Raw genomic sequence first — 19627 nt, forward strand, 5'->3', positions numbered from 1 at the left:
CAGTGCCAAGTGAACAGCTCTGAGTTCCAGGAATTTGATGTGGTACATGGCTTCCGACAGAGACCACGTCCCTTGCATCTGTAAGTCTCCGGAGTGCGTTCCCCATCCGCGGAGAGACGCATCCGTCACGATCGTCTGTGTGGGAATGTCCTTGTGGAAAGGAACCCCTCTGAGGAGATTCTCCGCTGAACACCACCACTTTAGAGACTGAAGAGCATGCAGAGACAGTCGTATCGTGTCGTCCCAAGAACCAGCCCTCTGATACCACTGATCCTCCAAGCACTCCTGCAGTGGTCTCATGTGCAACCGTGCGTGAGGATGATACAAGAGGCCATCGACCCCAGTAGAGAAGACACCGTCCTCACGGTTGTAGATGGGGCGATCATAAGAGCCTGAGCCTTCCGAAGGAGTGATAAACGTCGCTCCTCCGAAGGAGACCCGCTTGTTGACAGCGTATTGATGGAGGCTCCCAAGTACTGTATGCATTGGACCAGAGTCGGGACCGACTTGGACATGTTGATGTGCAACCCCAGCTTGTTCAATAGAACGCACGTCTTCTGGAAGTGTGCTTGAGCTTCCTAGAAGGAGGAGGCCTTGATCAACCAGTCGTCCAGGTACGGGTAGACAAACACCCTGTTCTTCCGCAGGTGTGCAGCTACCACTGCCATGCACTTCGAGAACGTCCTGGGCGCAGACTTCAGCCCGAATGGCAGTACTGTGTATTGATAATGATTGGCGCCGACTTGGAATCGCAGGAACATCCTGTGTTTCTGTGCAATGGGCACATGGAAGTAGGCATCCTGTAGGTCTATCGCACAAAGCCAGTCTCCCTGCTGCAGCTGAGGGTAAATCTGCTGCAACAACAGCATGCAAAATCTCTCTCTGCGAATCCAATTGTTTGCTTGCCGCAAATCCAGAATGGGCCTGAACTTGTTCTTGTCCTTCTTGCGGACCAGAAAGAACCGGGAGTACAGACCTCTTCCCCTTTGATGTTGTAAAGACACGGGTTGACCCAGCAAGTCGCCTGCTCGTACCGAGGACGCCGGTTTTCATATATTGCAGCACTCCCAGACCCGTTTGACTCATTCCGCCACAACGTTTTCCCACCAGTGACTTTTGAACCGGAACCCCCACCCGCCCAAGACGACTGTTTTTCTTATCTTAGTGTCTGACTGATCAACTGGGACACCCTGTCCACCTTCAGTGACACCATACCGTTTTAAGACATCACGCTTGGAATTGACTGTCATTTACCTGGGCTGCTCCGCGTTTATTTTGAGCCACCATCTGTCGGCCGATTAAATATCCACTCTGAACTCCACTCCACCAGCTTGTCTACTCATGTGACCTAAGACGCAGCCATATTTTGTATCCCACTGAGAGTGTCTTTGCACCCCACCGTGCCCCTTCGAACAACTACAGATCCTTTGCCCCGCCTTCCCTGCTCCACCGTCCTGATGAAGACCCTCTAGCAAGGTCACAGTTATACCTGCATCTACCTGGGTCGAAACATCGACATTCCGTTTCTTTGTTCAGCCTCTTCCCTAACATATCATTTGTGATTTTATTGTATTTGAGGCATGTTTGTGTTAATGGACCGATGAATTTTTTCTCCATTGTGTTTACTGATGATGATGTTTTGATTTACTTGGACTCAATTGACTTGTATCATAATTCCCTATACCTTCACCATTCCAACACTACCTTCCCTGTCCTACCCAATAGGGGCATTGTATATATTTAAACTGTGTACTCATTTTTGTAAATAAGTTTATATGACACTTTGTGATTAAATACAATGGTGCTATAATTTCTATTGAATTCATTTAAGTGATTTTGATTGTTTTACTTTCTGGGACCATCTTGTCTGTACCAACTCTTCCCCTTTGAGGCAGAGGTACGTCTTCTATCGCCCTTTTCCTTAATAGGACGTCGGCCTCTGCCTGTAGCTCGTGCAGCTGAAACTGTGAGCTCACCGGTGGAATAGCTGAAGGCGGGCTGGTGAACCGAAGACTGTATCCATTGCAAACAATATTCAGCACCCACTTGTCCTGAGTAATTTTTCTCCACTCTGCCAGAAAAAATTGAACGCTTCCCCCACCGGAGTGGGTAACGGATGTAGGGGAAGTAAACGCTCAGGGCCTAGACCCGGCCAGGCCTTTGGTCGCTGTTGCGGACTGTTGACCTCCTCTGCCCCTCTGGCGTTTCTGGAAGGGCTTCCGAACTGCTGCTGTTGTTGTTGCTGCTGTCCGGAAGTCTGCCCTCGCCCTCTGCCTGAAGTTCCGAACCGTCTCTGGAACGGGCGGTAGTTCTTCTTCTTCTCAAGCTTCTCTAACCCGACAGCCGTCAGGGTTTCGGCTTCTACTTTCATACGCGCCATTTCATTGTCCGCATGTTTGCCAAACAGGGTTTCCCCCGAGAAGGGCAGGTTGGCCACCCGCTGTTGCGCCTCCGGTTTGAGTGAGGTGAGGCGAAGCCAAGCGTGACGCGTTGGTTGATGCCGTGGCAGTATCCGTGCGCCGCCAGAAGAGATACATAAGCAGCCGCGCTGATGATGTGGTTCGACACCATCATCCCCTCACTTAATATCTCCAGGAAGTCCTCTTTCTTGTCACGAGGGAGGAGCTCAGCGCACTGCTGGAGGGATTCCCATAGGGCACAATCATATCGCCCCAACAGAGCGCCGGCACTTGCAGCCTTCATGGTGGTAGATGCCGTCCCACTGACCTTTCTGCCCGCCGAATCCAGCCAACGGCTGTCCTTATCAGGCGGCACTGTCGAAGACGGAGTGGTGGCATGCTGCTTCTTAGCCGCTGTCACAATCACAAAGTCCGGTGTTGGGTCCATTCGAAAAAAGGCCGGGTCAGATTCCGGAGCCCGGTATTTCTTGATGAGCCTGGAGGGCGCTGCCTTTGTCACCGCCGGAGTGAGAAACAACTCCTTGGCGGGCTCTTCCAATCCTGGTACCAACGGCAGCAGCGGTCGAGACAAATGCTTCTTGTGAAGCGTCTCGAAGATCACAGACGTTGTAGGTGTTGGCACCATCACCGTGATCCCTAGCTTAGCCGCATCCCTCAACAGCACTTCCTGGAAGGAGACAATATCGTCAACGGGTGACACCCTCGTCCCTGGAGACTCAGACAGCGTCGGTGAATAATCCCTGGTGGAAGAGCCTGTGCGGGATCTGGATCTGCGCCTCCTGTGGCGTCATATAGATCGAGATGACGACCGGCCACGGCTCCGCGAGCTCCCTCTCCGGCCGGAGCGGGAGCGCGATCTTCTCGGCCTCGGCCAATCCGCAGGCCTCGCAGGAGCAGGCGATGTCGGCCTGGCCGGGACCCTCGGCTGAGGGGTCCCCTTAGGTGGTGTTGGATAACGTGGCAACGAGACCGTTCTGGGTGGAGGCACAGGCGGGGAGACGGAGGGAAGAGGCGACGGGAGTTGAGGCGGTGGTGACTGACGAGGAGCCGGCCCACGAGGCGGTGGAGGTGGGGTGGGGTGCCGCGGAGCCGGACCCTTCGGCAACGGAGGAGGGGTAGGCGTCCTAGGTTTAGTAGGCCTATACACCACTGAGTACATCGAGCCAGGTGACTTTGTCTTCTTCCTTGGCGACGATGGCGAACCAATCGGCGACCTCCTTACATCAGGACTCCTCCTGCGCTTCCTTGGCGTCAAAGAACGCCGCCTCGACGCCGAGGAACGTCTTCTCGACGTCGACCGGTGGCGCCTCCTCGACGGCGAACGCCCCCTCGACGGCGAACGCCTTCTCGACGGCGAACGCCTCCTCGGCGGCGAACGCCTCCTCGACAGCGAGGATCCCCTCGACGCCGATCTTCTCCTCTTCGCCGACGGCGAATGGCGGTGTCGCCTCGATGGTGAGCGCCGACTCCAGGCCTTTTCCTGACGTCGATGATTGACGATGACGTCGACGGCATCGGTTCAGCTCCCTCGACGCCGAACGTCGACGCCGCTTCTCCCCAGAGCCCCGGGGAGATGAGGAACAGACCGTTGTCATCCCCCTCGACGCCGCAGTCGACGAAATCGACGCTGGCGGAGCATGGGGACACTTGCTGGACTTCCTGCCCCTGGGAAGCCCCCCAGAGGCCTCAGCATGGGCAGATGAAGCATGCCCTGACCCACCTTGTGCCTTCTGACGTCTGTCCTCGAGGCTTTGGAACCTGATCTTCATCCTCTCTCTCAGGGTCCTGGCAGAGAGGGTTTTGCAGATTTCACACTCTCTGGGATGTGAGAAGAGGGGAGGCAGACAATGCACACTCCATGTGGGTCGGATTTGGCCTTTTTTCTATCACACTCTGGGCAATTGTCAAATAAGCCAGGCATTTTGACAGTACAGTAAAGAAAAAAGGCTTAGTACTGAACAACAAGTACTACACACAAGAAAAAGTGAAAAAATCACCAAATAAACCCTTGAAAGGGAGAGCTCAATGCTCCAGGGTCCTGCTTGCAGGAGCCGGAAAAAAGAACTGAAAGTAAAAGGGACCTGCTGTGCATTCTGGGATACTGAGAGAGTTCTGGAAAGTTTTCTGAAAGGCACAGTATCCTATTTGAGCCACATAATGGCAGCCTATGGGGCTTGTCTGTCCATACCTTCCTCTCCATCATTCCAGAGGCTTTTTCTGGTAGAGGCAAGTTTTCTCTGTGGAGGAAACTGGGCAAGCTGTGCTGTTTGTGTGGTTTATTTGGTGGAATTTCTAGTTGAAGTACTGGACAGTGTAGCCTGTGGATATAGGCTGCATTATCTGTCTTTAAATTCTCTCTTAAGTGTCTTTGCAGTTCTGCATTTTTTGACAACTTAGATTATTTTTGATTGCTCCGGGGTCCACGCACATGGGCGGGACTATTCACTAGATTATGACTATACACAGAGAACCCCTACTACAGAATCTGTTAACCGGTGTCAGATGTTCAGTTAAAATTTATTAGAGATGTGAGTATAATAATAAAAACAGAGATTGTGAATAAGTCACGTTGACCATCACCAATCACCACCTTGTATTGTGTTTCAAATAAACAAAAAAGTTTTTTTGTGAAAGTAACAACATGCTCAATAAAGCCAGATAGTAATACACTCTGTTTCTTCTTTCCCTTAGTCTTTTTCCTAAGGTGTATTAAACATCTCTAATAAATTTTAACTGAACATCTGACACCGGTTAACAGATTCTCTTTGGTTTCATCCGCTTGTTCTTGGCCTGTTTGATCGAATGTGTTGATCTTCTATGAGAAGGATTTCAGCCCCTTTGTGTTTGCTTTTGTTTCCCCTTGATGAGACAAACTGATTTGTTTAAGAGATGTCTTTGTTGATTGGCATTTGCTGTCCTTTGTCTTTTCTGATCATATGTATTATGATATTCTAGCCCTGAGGAAGTCTGTGGCTTATTCCACTAAAGACGAAACACATGTTGGCGGCTAGGATTGTGTATGAAGAACTACAGAACAATAAAGGAAGATAAGAAGACTGTTTCGACCGTGATTTATTAAGGACTTTACTTACTGTTGCTGCAAGCTCAGGATATATTTGTGCATTCTTACTATATAAGGGTATATAATTTTCTTTAACTCTGGTAGATGGTGGATGGCCATTACCTTATCCTTAGAGCTACTCATACTGTGATCTCAGATTCTGTCACAACTCTGCACAATTTTCACTCAGCCATCCTTTCTATATTGCACATAAACAGAACATATCAGTTTCTATATGTGCTGTGTAGCGCAATATTCATGATCTAGTCATTTTAATTTAGTAGCCAACAGAACATAAATTGACACATGATCTAAACAGATAGAAAGATACAAGATGTAAATGAGTCAATTCAACATATTAGTCAAAACACTACCATGCCATAAATAATGTTCACGATTTGACATGATATAAACCCGTATTTATGATTAAATGTCAGAAAATATTATATAATACAAAGTGGCGCCTCAGCTCTACTCATTCCAAAATGGAGCGTAAATAATACGGTGACAATTATTTATATGTACCATAGAGCAGATCATTAAAATTTTGTCACTTAAATATTTGCCATTTAGAACATGTTATGTTGTACTTTCACCCAATCATTCATAAATACACATAAGCAAATGGATAACCACCAGGAGTTCTGCCTAGTTAAATTTGCACTCTAGTTTAAAGTAAGGCTTCTGCTTCCAAGATGCCGAAGCTTTACCTTCTTCTAAACAATAAAGAGCTGCAAGACAGATGTAGTACGAATGGAGCGCTCTCTGCAAAATTCACTATGCACCAGACTCTAGGTAAGCAAGTTTGAAGTGGTTGGTTACCATTTTTCGACTAGGTTTTAAAGGTTGGTCTTCACTTTCACCTTTTGGGAGGACAATGTAATTCCTACTGTTAAACTACATAGGCACTCCTGCTTTCAAAATACGTTTTAATACAAATAGAATTCGAATCTTTGCTATCATAGATAACCTTTGCAAAAACTTTATACATTAGTGATTGTGCTCGCACAGACAACCATATTTGGCATGACTACAATAGGGCAGATATCGAGCAAACAAAGTTTACTTAAGGTAATAATTTCACATTTGTATTCACTCTTACTCCGCTAAACTTTTTTGTTATGGGCTGGTATGCACACAAAAAGAATCTCTGCACTATATACAAATATTTTCTCAGTGGCAAAATAAAAGAACATTTTAAAGAATTTTAATTGTGTTCTTTTATACATAAATAAACATGGTGGCCATTAAAATATTTATGTCGGACATTTCTTATGAAAAGTTATAAATTGTCGTTATAGATCCATGTTAAATTGTGAGAAGAAATAACACTAGGGGCCCGATGTAGGTAAATCCCATTTACCGATTTTGAAATACCGAATTTTACCGATTCGGTATTTCAAAATCGGTAAATGGGATGTAGGTCCCAACATCTGGATTCGTTACCGAATCCTTAACAATTCATTAATTACCGATTCGGTAAATACCGAATCGGTAATGCCCATTCATTCCTATGGGCTTTGAAGCCCATAGGAATGATTAGGTATTACCGATTCGGTATTTACCGAATCGGTAATTAATGAATTCACAAGGGTGCAGGGGGTGTCACTTTGACACCCTCTAGCACCCCCAAAACGGGCATGTGTGCAATGAGGCACACAGACATGCCCTAAGGGCACGTCTGTCTGTCACATGGCACATGTGTACATGCACAGATGTGCATGTACACAGGAATCGGTATTTTACCATGGATTTGTATTCCATGGTAAAATACTGATTCTGTAAGCCATGTGCCAATGGAAAATTGGCTACCCACATAGCATTTTCGGTAATTTTCCTGAATCGGTAAATATTACCGATTCGGTAATTATTACTGATTCGGTAATAATAACGATTCGGTAAAATTACCGAATATGTGCACCTACATCTCCCTAGCCCTTTACCGATCGCAAAACGGCCGAAAATTGGTATTTTCGGCCTATTCCGATCGGTAAAGGGCTACCTACATCTGGCCCTAGGACTCAATGTTATTTAGCTAATGCAATTTACATGGTCTAGCCTAATATTCATAGTCGACAATATTTATGGTCTGTCAAGAAGGCTGGCTCCCATTCTTTAGACATACATCTTGAATCTACTACTTCTGGAGAAGGGTTTGTGCCAATCACAAACTGCTACATTTGTATGGTCAGGCATTTCAAATACGTGTACCACCGTAGATATCTAGCACTTAGAAAACCGATTATAGTAATTTTCTATTAATGAAGTTACACTTGAAACCAGCGGGGCCATTATAGCTGTGTAGATATATTGGCAGAAAAGAATCAACGAGTTACATTAAATATGTTAAAAAAAAGAAAGTTACACATATAATTTTCCCTCCTTTTCACAATGTTTATTATATCATTATTATTTTTTTTTACAATTTAACGATAGGTCAATATACACAGAATCTTCAGATAGAGTCTGTGTGAAAATAGGATTCCTTCACTTATAGATTGCTAATCGAAAGAGAATATCAATAAAATCATTTAGGATTAATACCCTGGTAATTCAAAAGAGAACATGTATGTAAGACACTTATACTTTTATAATTAGTAACAAACCCATACGCTATTTGATATTGCAACATAATGCCAAATCATTTTCAGAAAGGATGAATTATATTGGCACAGTGGAGAGTGGGTTACATCACAACATGGCTCACAGCAAAGCGCTTGGTATGTGCTTCTTTAAAGAGTTAATCACAATAGAAATATTCGTATTCATGATGGTATTGACCCGATATGTTACCTTTATGACTTGGTTAATTACTGACTTACTGATGAATGACAACTAATTTATGCTAATATTTAAGGTTTCTGAGTTAGACTCATGAATATATTAGACTATGGTTCATTTGTAATGTTATGCAATCTTCTGCCATTTTACAATTAAACAGACAACATTTTTTGAACACTAAGCCTACATTGCACCTGTGATTTTGTTGCTTAATTTCTCATGTTACATTTTAATACATTCGAGAGATTTTTGTTAAAGCAATTTTTAAGTCATAAAATCAATGGAATAGATTTATGTAAATTACCTTGGGAAGGTCGGAATGTTGGAACAAAATGCATCAGCTGGGCTGATGTATTTTTTATCAGTGGGAAAATCTTAAAGAAAATAAAAAAATGATCCCATTAAGTAATGGAGTTATTCTAACAGTGTAGATACTTATTGTCTGGAGCTCCTCGCGGACATCTTAGCGATGATAGGATATGATGTACCTCATGACCTTCAAGGGATGCTCCTTGGGTGGGTATAGGACATAACCCCCTCCTTCTAGTAATATAGGGCCTTGGCCCTCCTGCTGGCGAACTGATTGGTGGCCTATTGCTGGGACAGAAGTAGATCCCCCAAATATAAACAACAGTGGCTTAATTATGTGATATATTGTAATGAACAACTTGAATTATATGCAGAACTACTGGCAACCGCTGCCTGACCCAGGGACCACTCCAGACCTTCCTGCTGGCGGATGGTACACACGGTGATGAGGTGGAATGCGACTAGGTGGAACTGAGTGAACGGATTAGAGGTGCTTAAGGCCTGTTCTGTGTGACTCATTAAGGACTATAAAAAGACACACAACTGATGGACAGAATACAGAACAAATCAAAACATTCACCCCCAGCCAAGAGATCTGGGTTAAACTCATCATTCTTTTGCTCACCATGCCACCCCAGTTTAGACCCGGCCATATGCAAATTAGTATTGACCCTGTGCCTCATGGGAACAGTCCAGACCCGAACCGTGGGTCTTTTGCTTTCATTAAGGACTATGGCATAATGCCCATGAGATATCATGATGCTGCATGCTCGAGCTACTGCCGAAGCTCGAGCTACTGCCGAATAGCATGTTTACCTTTCAAGTAGGAACAGTGGTGGGTGGAGAATGGCTGCACCCCTTCCAGGGCACAATAGGATTAAGGCTCCCAGTTTTCCGTTTTTACAGATAAATACAGACAGAAAACAATGTGTTTTCTGTCTGCATTTATTTTTAAAAGTGGATAAATACAGAAAATGGGGCCTCTTTTAAGGGGCTCTGCTGTCTTTCAGGAATTATAGTTCAATAGCTGAGCAGATGGACATCAAGGGAAATTAAAAAAACACAATGTAATTTCATTAAATAATACATTTGTGGTATAATGCTAATGTTTACCAGTGGATGTTTTGTTATATAATATTTGGCAGCTGAAATAGCTAAAACAGACAGATATCAAAGTATGAGTGTGTGTCAATCAGTTAAATAAATATGGAAATGTACAGTTTTACAACTTCATTTATCCGCAAAACACACAATAAATATGGATAAATACAGGTAAAGTGGGCAAAAAATAAATATGGATAAATACAGACGGAAATCCTAAAAAAATAAATACCATAAAACTGGGAGCCCTAAATATGATGCACGTTTTTCTGTAATATCATAACGACAATAGGTGGGCGAAGGATCTACTTTGGTGATGTCTGCATGCTGTACGTCTGTGTTTTACCGTTTATGGAATGATAAAATATATATATTTTTACTTAAAAAGAAATGGAAGTTATAAAATCGAGATATCTCTTGTTCTATTTGTATCTAAAATATTGTAAAGGTTGACGATGTATTATATTTAAAATTTGACTAATTTGAAAGGAGTGCCTCTCCGTGTTGTTATAAAACATAGGGAAATGGTGAAATATGTGCAATACTTATTGAAACCATTGGCGATTGAGCTCTAGGAAGAATGCTCCTAACGTGTAATATAGTCGAAAACATAGGTAATGCAGTGAAGTCCCACTGCTGCCATTGTGAATAGTTTTTTATACGACATATATACACACAAACAAATGCCCCTATAAAGTAAAGGTCAATATAGCGACACACAAACAAGCATTTAAGGACCTTGGAAGGGGGTGGCACAAGTGGTGAATTGTTAAATTTGTCTTGTTGAAATTTTTGACCTGGCCTTTTTTGTTTCAGACCAACTTCTTCACGTTATTGCAACCAGCCGCTGCTCAATAACTTGGTATGTCAGATCGGCTTCACAGTCTGCAGCCTAGGTGAGCACAACAGAATCTTGGGCCGAAATGGAGCTTGAATTCACGGTTTCCGCTGCAGTGTATTCTGTTAGTACGCATTATTGAACATCCCAAGTTTATACACAGTGGGAATCCAGTCTGCTTGGTTGCAGATTGCAGGTGTTTAAGGATAGTATAATTAATTACCAGGGCAAAAGGACCATTAAAATACAGGTGTCTGGGAGCTGGTGGTATTGAACACCTCTCACACACTAATTATAAAAGCACTACGCAGCCACAAGGATCACCAGCAGATAGAGGTTACAGTATCTGAACATGCAGAGGCACTAAATGGCAGGAGCATTTTTAAGAAAATAAACTATAGCGACACCTGGTCCATGCAAAGAATGACAAAAAACATTCTGCAGAACAGACAAAGCAGATTACCTTTTTGAGGAGGTCCTTCTGTTTGATTTGTACCGTTATGGGTGGACTAAACTTGCCAGAAACATTTGTAGGATCTCTGGACACAGACACAGAGACAGAGACAGAGACAGACACACACACCCACCCAGACACACACACACACACCCACCCAGACACACAAGCTCTTTTGACGAGTGTAACCGTCTGATACATAGAATGTGCCCACCCATTAACTATTGGGGTAGCACGAGTCAGCTGTCCCAGAAGTACGTATACAGAGGCCAAACTGTTCCTCTTCCCAACGAGCAAGTCTATCGACTCTGAACGTTAATATGTAGAGGCTAAAACAACATTTCCAATGATCCAACTGTCCAGACCACGGAACTGGTCACAATGCATAACAATCCGAAGATCCGACTGTATGGCGAATGACATTAACCTAACCCACAACACGCCATGAGCGACGCTAACTTGACAGTGCTCCAAGATGCGGAAACTACTGCTGGTAACTCATTTGGGTTTACTTCATGAAGTCTTTCAACATAGAGACAACTGACAATCCGCTACTATACGAGACAGAAAACACTTTACCTTAATAACATGCAGCTCATTGCAACATATATACCAAGAATATTGATAGTTAGCTTATAAATTGCAATGTTAACCATTATACTTAAAGAGTGCTCCCCTTCAAAACAAGTTAAATAGGAAAATGTTATTCCATCTGTTTCTCTAAACTCCGTCGTCCCCCACGGCTCCCTAAAGTTGACGGTTAGGGGATAAACTTCTAGACCAAGCGTGGCCATTTAAGAGATGGAGATAAATAAACTGCAGAGGGGCTGTCAAGACATGTAACCACCCACATAGCAAGTCCTTCTCAATGGGAAAAAGTCTTAGATCTTAAAGTACAGTGCCAACAACCACTGTACCCTTACTGCCTCATTGACGGTCTCAAGAAACCTATTTCTACATGCAAGTGTTAAGTTTTGGGCTGTTCGCTTCTAGCGCAGCGCCTGACAGCTCACACGTTTAAGAGGCAGCATCGTGTCTAGATCCCCCATCTCCAGTTTTGTACCCACCAACAATTAATTGGCTTTGTGTCTCAAGAGAGGCAAGCGATGCAGCCAACAGGTGGGAGGCTAGCGCTGCTCCATGGCTCTACAGTAGAGCTGTGCGAGGACAGGCAACAAGCGGCAGCTCCTAGTGCTCCTGCCCCAACACCAGCGCGCGGACTGCCAACAGACAAGATGCTCGCGGAAGGAGCCCTTACCGCTTCCGGACGTCCTCGGGCCGATAGGGGGACGGGCTGTCTTGGCCGGCATGGCTGACTGGCTCTGATTCACTAGGCACTTCCAATCTGGATCAGTGGCGTCACTAAGGGATGCGGGGGGTGCTGACCGCACCGGGTGACACCATCACCTGGGGTGACACCAATCACGCACCAGGTGATTGGTGTCACCCCAGGTGATCGTGGTCAGTGGGGCAACACGGCTGTGGCTCGCCGGGAGCCCGGACGAAGCTTAGGGGATGGGTGGGTGGCGCTGCGACAGCAGTCCAGAGTTGACTGACAGCCTGCAGGCAGGCCAGGGTGCGCATGTTCTGTTTTCTGGGCTGAGACCGAGGGTTGCTTCATGTAGCAACCCCCGGTCTCCTATGGGCAGGTAGTAGTATTCCTGCTCTAACAAATCACAACACTGCCATTGCAGCGTTGATTGGCGCAGGGGAGGGAGGGAGACTGCTTGAAGCCTGCTTCGCAAAAACGCGGAAGCTCAGGACCGGTCAAGAGGGTTTAGGCAGCGCGCAGCGGGACCAGGTGGTAAGGGAAGTTTTTTTAATTACAACAAGTGAGGGGATGACACCTTTACCCGCACTGGGTGAAACCAACCCTAGTGACGCCACTGATCTGGATCTCTGGCACACTGATTAAAAACAAGAGGCCAAACTGCCGGGTAGCAGACGAGGTGTGCGTGAGGCGGGAATCTTCATAATGGCCTCATCTGGGAGCCTACGGGGAATGCGCGCGCCGGACTGTTTTTTTCGCGCGGGAAAGGATGAAGGGAGGCAGGGAGGCGAGGTGGCCAGCACCAATGGAAAATGTAGCACTGGCACCAAAGTACTGGCCAGACTCAGGCGCCACTGGGAGGAGGAAAGTCACGGCCCCCTCTCTACTCCACTCACTGGACTGTTGTGGGGATTCCCCCACACGGGGCTCTCCTCACCACATGGGAGCCCAGCTTTGCTTCCCGCTCGATGCTGCCTGTTTCCCTCTGCCCGGTCCTTCTTCCTGGGACCGGAACTGCGCATGGACGCCTGCAAGACACTGCACTGTTTGCTCCCGCCCGGGGTAAGCGGAAATGGAGCCCGCAAGGCTCCTCTCTTGTCTCGTCCGGCCCCGCCCACCGTCATGCACAGGCGCCGGCTTGGGCTCGTCTTTTCCTTTTTTCTTCCCTCAATGCAGGGGGGGGCACCTGTTTAAATACAAAGCCCCTGGCGGGGTGGGCACACGCTAGGGGTATGAGAATGGCACAAAGTCCCTGGTGGGGTGGACACTCTTTTAGCCCTGTCCTTTTCAGACGGGCTCAGCATGAATTACTGCTGCGGTAAGAGGTTCCTTATCTTCTTTATGGGGCAAAACAGATGGCCCAATAAAGAAGATAAGAAACCTGTTACGCCACCAGTAAGTCAAGGAACCCAGTCTGAAAAAGACGGGGCTAAAAGAGAAAGAAGAACGTCACTAGGACCTCTTCTCCAATGGCTGGCCACGGTTTAGCAAGAACGGTGACGCCAGCCAATGGAAAACAGGGGCGGGGCTTAACCTTGCTAGTGAAAAATACCCTACCTCATTAAATCTCGCCAGCTCGACTGCGCATGTGCACAGTCTTTCGCAGGCCGAGACCTAAAAAGGACTCTGTCTCTTCCTTACTGCCCAGAGAAGACACAGACAATGTCCTCTTCTTTTCTGTGCTGGCAGCTGCCCCCCCTCTCTTCCTGTCTTGCTCCTCACTTACTGAAAACCGTGACTTGAAGAAACGGTTCACAACCTCTCTTTCCTTCTTTCATTTCGTTGCTTCCCTGTGAAATGGATCCAAAAAAGAAAAACACTCTTGAGGGAAATGCCCTTTTTCTGACATTTTTCTATTCCAAAGTGCAGCCTCCGGATGGAGAGAAATAAAAGGTTTTAAATATGAAAAATAAATACATAACTAAATAAAGCAAGACAGAGTGGTTGCAAAGTGGCCAGATTAGTTTTATTCACATCCAAACACATCAGCCTCACTTTACAGACTTTGCAGTGAAGAGCTACTTTTGTTTTTCGTCTTTCTTTGAACAGCATTGTTGTGCCCAGGTGCGGAAGTGCACCATTCCTAGATGTATTGCAATACCTGGTCGATGGGTGGATAGGATAACAAAATGTGTACCATGGCTCTGTGTTTATGGATGTGGTCTTTTTAAACCATACTGCTTACGTTTTGTAAGGAAATAGACATTGAAACTGTTGAAACGGTTCCCTTCAGGGCTCTGCAGTCATGTCCTTAACTTTTCAGGTAAAACCACTCGCTGATTTCTGAATAGTGAGTGAGAGATCGTTATGGTAACCATGTTGTTTCTGCTTACATTTCACATGCTTTACTTAATCTTGCATTCACTATGAGTGGTTGCTTTTACTTTTTATTTTTTAGCCAGCATATTACTCTCATCAAGTGCATAATTTTAATTGAGCCACATCCAAGTGTCTATAGCGGGCACAATTAGGCTGTAACTGAAGGCAGTGCAAGTTTCTCTCAGTGGGGCAGTATGATGTTCAGTGGGGGAGAGGATGTGGCACTATGGCCAGAGCGGTCTAATTTGGAACTGAAGAACCGGGTTCAGCCTTCATGACCAGTCCACCAGACCATTCTACTGAGGGAGCATATTCCCATGCTAGACCTTAGATCGCCCCACTAGACCTTAGAAGGCCTGATGTCTGGGCACAAGCAGGTGTACCCTAGTGGTGTCAATTGTGGGTTAACCTTGAAGGCCTGTCCACCACAATCCATACTGAAGTTCATCTCCAGTCTTGCGGGCAGGCCTAAGAAGCAGCACACCCTAGAGCAACAATGATCCAGCCACTGTGACATGGTTAGGGCGGTGCGAACGTTGTGACCGCACTGGGTTGCTATTTCTGGTGGGTGTGTAGGGTTTACAAGTATATTATGGTTTTTAAAAAACGTGTTGCCTCCTTCCTGGCCTCCAGCAATATTCAGCAACATTAAAAATGTCAGGATAACTTAGGTGATTAATGTTCTTCCTAGAGAGAGATCAGAGTTTTGTCTAGTTGACTCCTGGAAAGGTAGCACAGAGGGTTAATGTGCCTGCTGCAAAGAACATGTACCATGCAGATCACAAAGTGCACATAATGTTAACTAGGTTAGTAGGTTACTGCTTTTGTCAGAGAGATCCTAACATAGAACAGTGAGCTATTAAACTATACTGCCTACTAGTATGGTTGACATGTGGCTTCTACACCTTGTAGTCCTTTGTCTTATGTAAAATTTCCTATACAGTGATTTACACATGTATAAATGATTGTCTCTGTGTAGTGTGTGTGATGTAAAGTGCTCTGACACCGTACACTGGTATGAGTGGCGCTGTAAATCAAATTAAATGCATCTGAGAAAGTGTGTGGTTATGGAGACTTGAGGGGGGCTGTTAAAGGATGGTAGTGAGGGAGTCCGAGGAGTAGGGGCACAAACATTGTTGCACAGGGCGCCACCCGCACTAAAGCCGGCCCTGCTATCGAGGCCAGTCCGCCTCACCCATTGGTACCTCCTTTGGCCTTGTTTCAGCAGTAGTAGCTGCAACTCACCAATGCAGGATTTGCACGCACACCAAACTAAGTTTGCAAACTTCATCGTCTCTCTGCTTCATGCACAAGCACTTTTAACATGTGCTACTTGCTCTGGAGCCACTGGATTTATGCAGCAATGGGGGACAAAATGATGCTGCAGTGTTGACTAAATTATGCTACAAAAAAAGGCTGCAGCGTAATGCAATATATTTTCTTATACTTTATTATTTAGACATTTTTACACATGTTAAGTCTCTGCAAAGATTCTGCCTCATTACTATCAGTATAACATCCAAAATGCAGCAGGGAGAAAGGTGATCAGTTAACCTTTGCAGAGGGCCGTCCACTTTGCAGCAAACTTTTTTTGTAACTTGTTATCCGTTTGAGCTACAAAAATGATTAGTTAAAACTGTAAGATTATGCAGTGGATGATGTATTATGTGGCAAATATAGCAGAGCCATAATTATGTTTGAACTGCTCTTGTGGATGAAGGGAGGAGAAGTGCTAATGAGAGAAACTGCATAGCTTGTGATTCCACTTTTAAGCGTATTTGGGACATTGTGTGATTGGAAATATATCCCACGTGAATGTATTTAAGCCAATAACTCCTATTAAACCTTAAATAATCAAGTGTATCCATTGGTTGAATTAAATAACACAATAAGCTGTAACTGGTCGCTGAAATGCCAACCAAATACAAAAAAGTGGGATGTTTGGCACATTCTTCGCCCTTGGAGTCCCCCCCCCCCAGTTCCCCTACTATTTCTCCCCCCCACTTCGACCACTGCCTGCACCATGATTTTTGACTAGGACTTCCACGTCCTCCTGTAGTGCCTCATCTTAGACTCACTCTCTTGCTCTCCTATTGCTGATGTTAATTTGTTATTCTACCACTTTCCAAAAGTACTTGCTTTTTAGATTTTGCCTGGCGAAAGATGCGCTCTGCTCATCTTTTTCGCGCAGGCGAAACCCTAATGAGTATAATACGGGAGACCGGAACGGCCCCCGTCTTTCATTGGCTAGCTCCATAAATGGAGGCTAGCCATTGGAAGACGGGCCTGTCCGTCAATGCCGGACCAGATTCGGGGGCGTTCCCGAGAATTTTTGGCTTTTGGCTACGTCAGCTGAAAGCCTGTTCTCGGGAACGCCCCCGAATCTGGGTCTGCATTGAGCCGACACCCGCCTTCCTGCCGAAGGAAGCAGCCGTCCGTGTACAGCCAGGGCCGCGCTGGGATTGGCCCAGCCGGCCGAGCCTCCGCTGTGTCATCGGGAGGAGGAGGAGTGGAGAGCAGGAAGCAGCCTGCGTCGTCTGTCCCGAGGCTCCCGAGCGAAGGAGGATCCCCGGGGAAAGAGAAAGTCCCGCCTCGGCCCCGGAACGAAGTCCAGGTGAGTGCTTTGTTTGCTGGGGCTAGGGGAGGCTCCCTCCCGCTACCCGTGTGTCCGTTCCCGCCCCCCCCCCCTCCTCTCCGTGTGTCCGTTCCATATGAGTCAGTGTTGGTGTTTGCTTATTTTGTTATGCTGCTGTTCTTTGGTTGCATTGATGTTACTGTGCAAGCGTGTTCCTATGCGGATCGTTATCAGGCAGCAGGGTTTTATATCTGGCCCGTAGAGTTTCTTAACCCCGCTAAGCTAGCGCTCCAGAGAGCAGCTGAGTAGGACACACTCCACGCGCAGTACTGTCTCGTGTCGACAGACGTCACTGCCAACCTCAGAGTGACGCGTGCATCAGGCCAGTCCCGGCATGCACCTCGGAAGCCGTCGTTGAGTGTCTATGGGAGGCGGGGGCTGCTAGGGGAGGAGAGTCGAAGTGGAAATTTCCGTGTAAGCCGGCTCCTTATAACACTAGTGGCTGCATCAGATCGCCTGATTGTCGTTGAAGGGAAAGTGAGGCATCGTTTGTGCTCTTTACACTGTCAGACGGCAAGCAGCACATCACAAAAACCGGGCAGCTGGCAATACACGGATAGTACAGCAGGCGACATTTTTTGTACCCCCTAAAACCAGAAATACCTCAAAATTAACCGCCTCGCCCGCGCCACCCTGCTTTGCTTCTTAAGACACACCATGTCACATTACATTCACGTCCCTACCGGCTCCCCAGACGTGCCCAGGATGAACCCGACTGTAGATGAGCGTGGGTGCCGCGAAAGAGCGATGCGGCTGCTTAAGGAGCTACGGCCACATTGGAAACCGGAGGAGGTTACCACGCAGGTAAATACAAACTAATCGCCGCGGACTATAACGCCAGCAGCCCATTTGACTTTCGAGTTGGGTTACGTATAATTGGAAGTCTCAGGCACAACCGTCAGATTAGGGGCGTCACGCCCATCCCCCCCACAGGATCCGCAGAGAAAGTGTCTCCTTGGAGGCCCCACCTCTCGAGTCTGAAGCACGCATGTATAGACAGCGACAGAATATTTTTAATAATCATTGTTATTTATTTTGTCAAAGACAATTGTAGAGAGATAATCTATCCTCCACCGTTGTGAAAACGTTATCAATTGTAACTCCTCTGCTTTAAAAAATAAAAAAAATATTGCACCGATTTATCCGGAAGCATTGTTTGGAGGGTACGTGTAAAAATACTGTAAAACGTAAGATTAAAGTCGGATGCGGTTTCCGATAGTAATGAATGCGAGAAAAATAAGGACTCCCTGGGTATCAATACAGACTCCTAGGGCAGGGTAGGGTAATCACCTATGTGGATAAAAAATCCTAGGACATCAGCAAAGAAAATGACCAATTTTTACATAACCAGTGGTGTGAAGTCTCTGCTGATATTATTGATCTATTTTATAGAAGTTGGTGATATCTCCAGGCTGGCGGTATCTACGTGACGCGGCATTTTGCCAATTTTGGAGCAGCACCATCCTGCTGTCCTCAAGATTCCCTCATTTATAAGTTTTGTAAAATCAGACGTTGTTTTGAACCCTACCACTATTGATAGAATACGAAAGAAGAAATATACTCTATATATTCTCTTGAATACACAAGTCACGATCCGTCTGGCCCTTTGCGGAGGTTGATATTCCCTGCATGAATATATATACCTGTTTAAGAAGTTTACAGTAGCTTTGTCTACGCTGATCCAAAGATAGCTCTACATCCTCGCCCACCCCGCCTTACGGTTGTTCAGGAACATCGTTTATGAAATTAGAATTATGTCAGCGTCAATCCAGATCAGGTATTAGCCTTTATAAAGTGGCTCTGACTATCCGTATATATGAAGATATCACCAACTTCTATAAAATAGATCAATAATATCAGCAGAGACTCCTGAAGAAGGCGGTTTTCTGCCGAAACGCGCGTCGAGTTTTTAATGATTAAAACTTTGAGTACTTTTTATACCATTGATGTATATGATTATATTGTTTTCTGTAATGTGTATGATTTATAAGACATGTATTGATTTGTAATATCTATGTTTACTTTTTTATGAATTACACTTTTTATTCCATCATATAGTTGGGTTTCTATATGATTTTTATTCATACTTATTAAATATATGTTTACATACAGTTCATTTTTCGCTCATTCTTCACACCACTGGTTATGTAAAAATTGGTAACTTTCTTTGCTGATGTCCTAGGATTTTTTATCCACATAGGTTTCCGATAGTAATGACTCATTGTAGCAAGCCGACTAGCAATCGTGATGGGCGTGTGAGGCCATTGAAAAGGAGCGCTGCATTTACTTCCGCCTTAGTAACGCGTTGGACGGTGACATCTTCTTAAAGCCCCAGCCATGTACTGGTGTCCATCCCCGTTGTATTGAAAAACGTGTTGCTATAGCTCGTCAAGTAACCGAGCGTCACTTTGTATCACATCTTAATGGCAAACAATACCA

The 19627-nt window shown here is 45.6% G+C and overlaps 2 protein-coding genes across 10 annotated transcripts in view; one reads left to right on the forward strand and one right to left on the reverse strand.

The window, feature by feature from the left end:
• The window catches only part of NMNAT1 (nicotinamide nucleotide adenylyltransferase 1), a 243300-nt gene that overhangs the window by 96866 nt on the left and 126807 nt on the right, over window positions 1-19627 (reverse strand). The window lies entirely within an intron of this gene.
• Window positions 1-19627, forward strand: part of LOC147710673 (uncharacterized) — a 134075-nt gene that overhangs the window by 35249 nt on the left and 79199 nt on the right. Inside the window, exon 3 of the mRNA XM_086921380.1 lies at window positions 10489-10568. Coding sequence (XP_086777506.1) covers window positions 10489-10568 — 80 coding nt within the window. The remainder of the gene's footprint in view (window positions 1-10488; window positions 10569-19627) is intronic.

This window comes from Lissotriton vulgaris, chromosome 5, assembly GCF_964263255.1.
Source record: "Lissotriton vulgaris chromosome 5, aLisVul1.2, whole genome shotgun sequence".
Classification (NCBI taxonomy): domain Eukaryota; kingdom Metazoa; phylum Chordata; class Amphibia; order Caudata; family Salamandridae; genus Lissotriton; species Lissotriton vulgaris.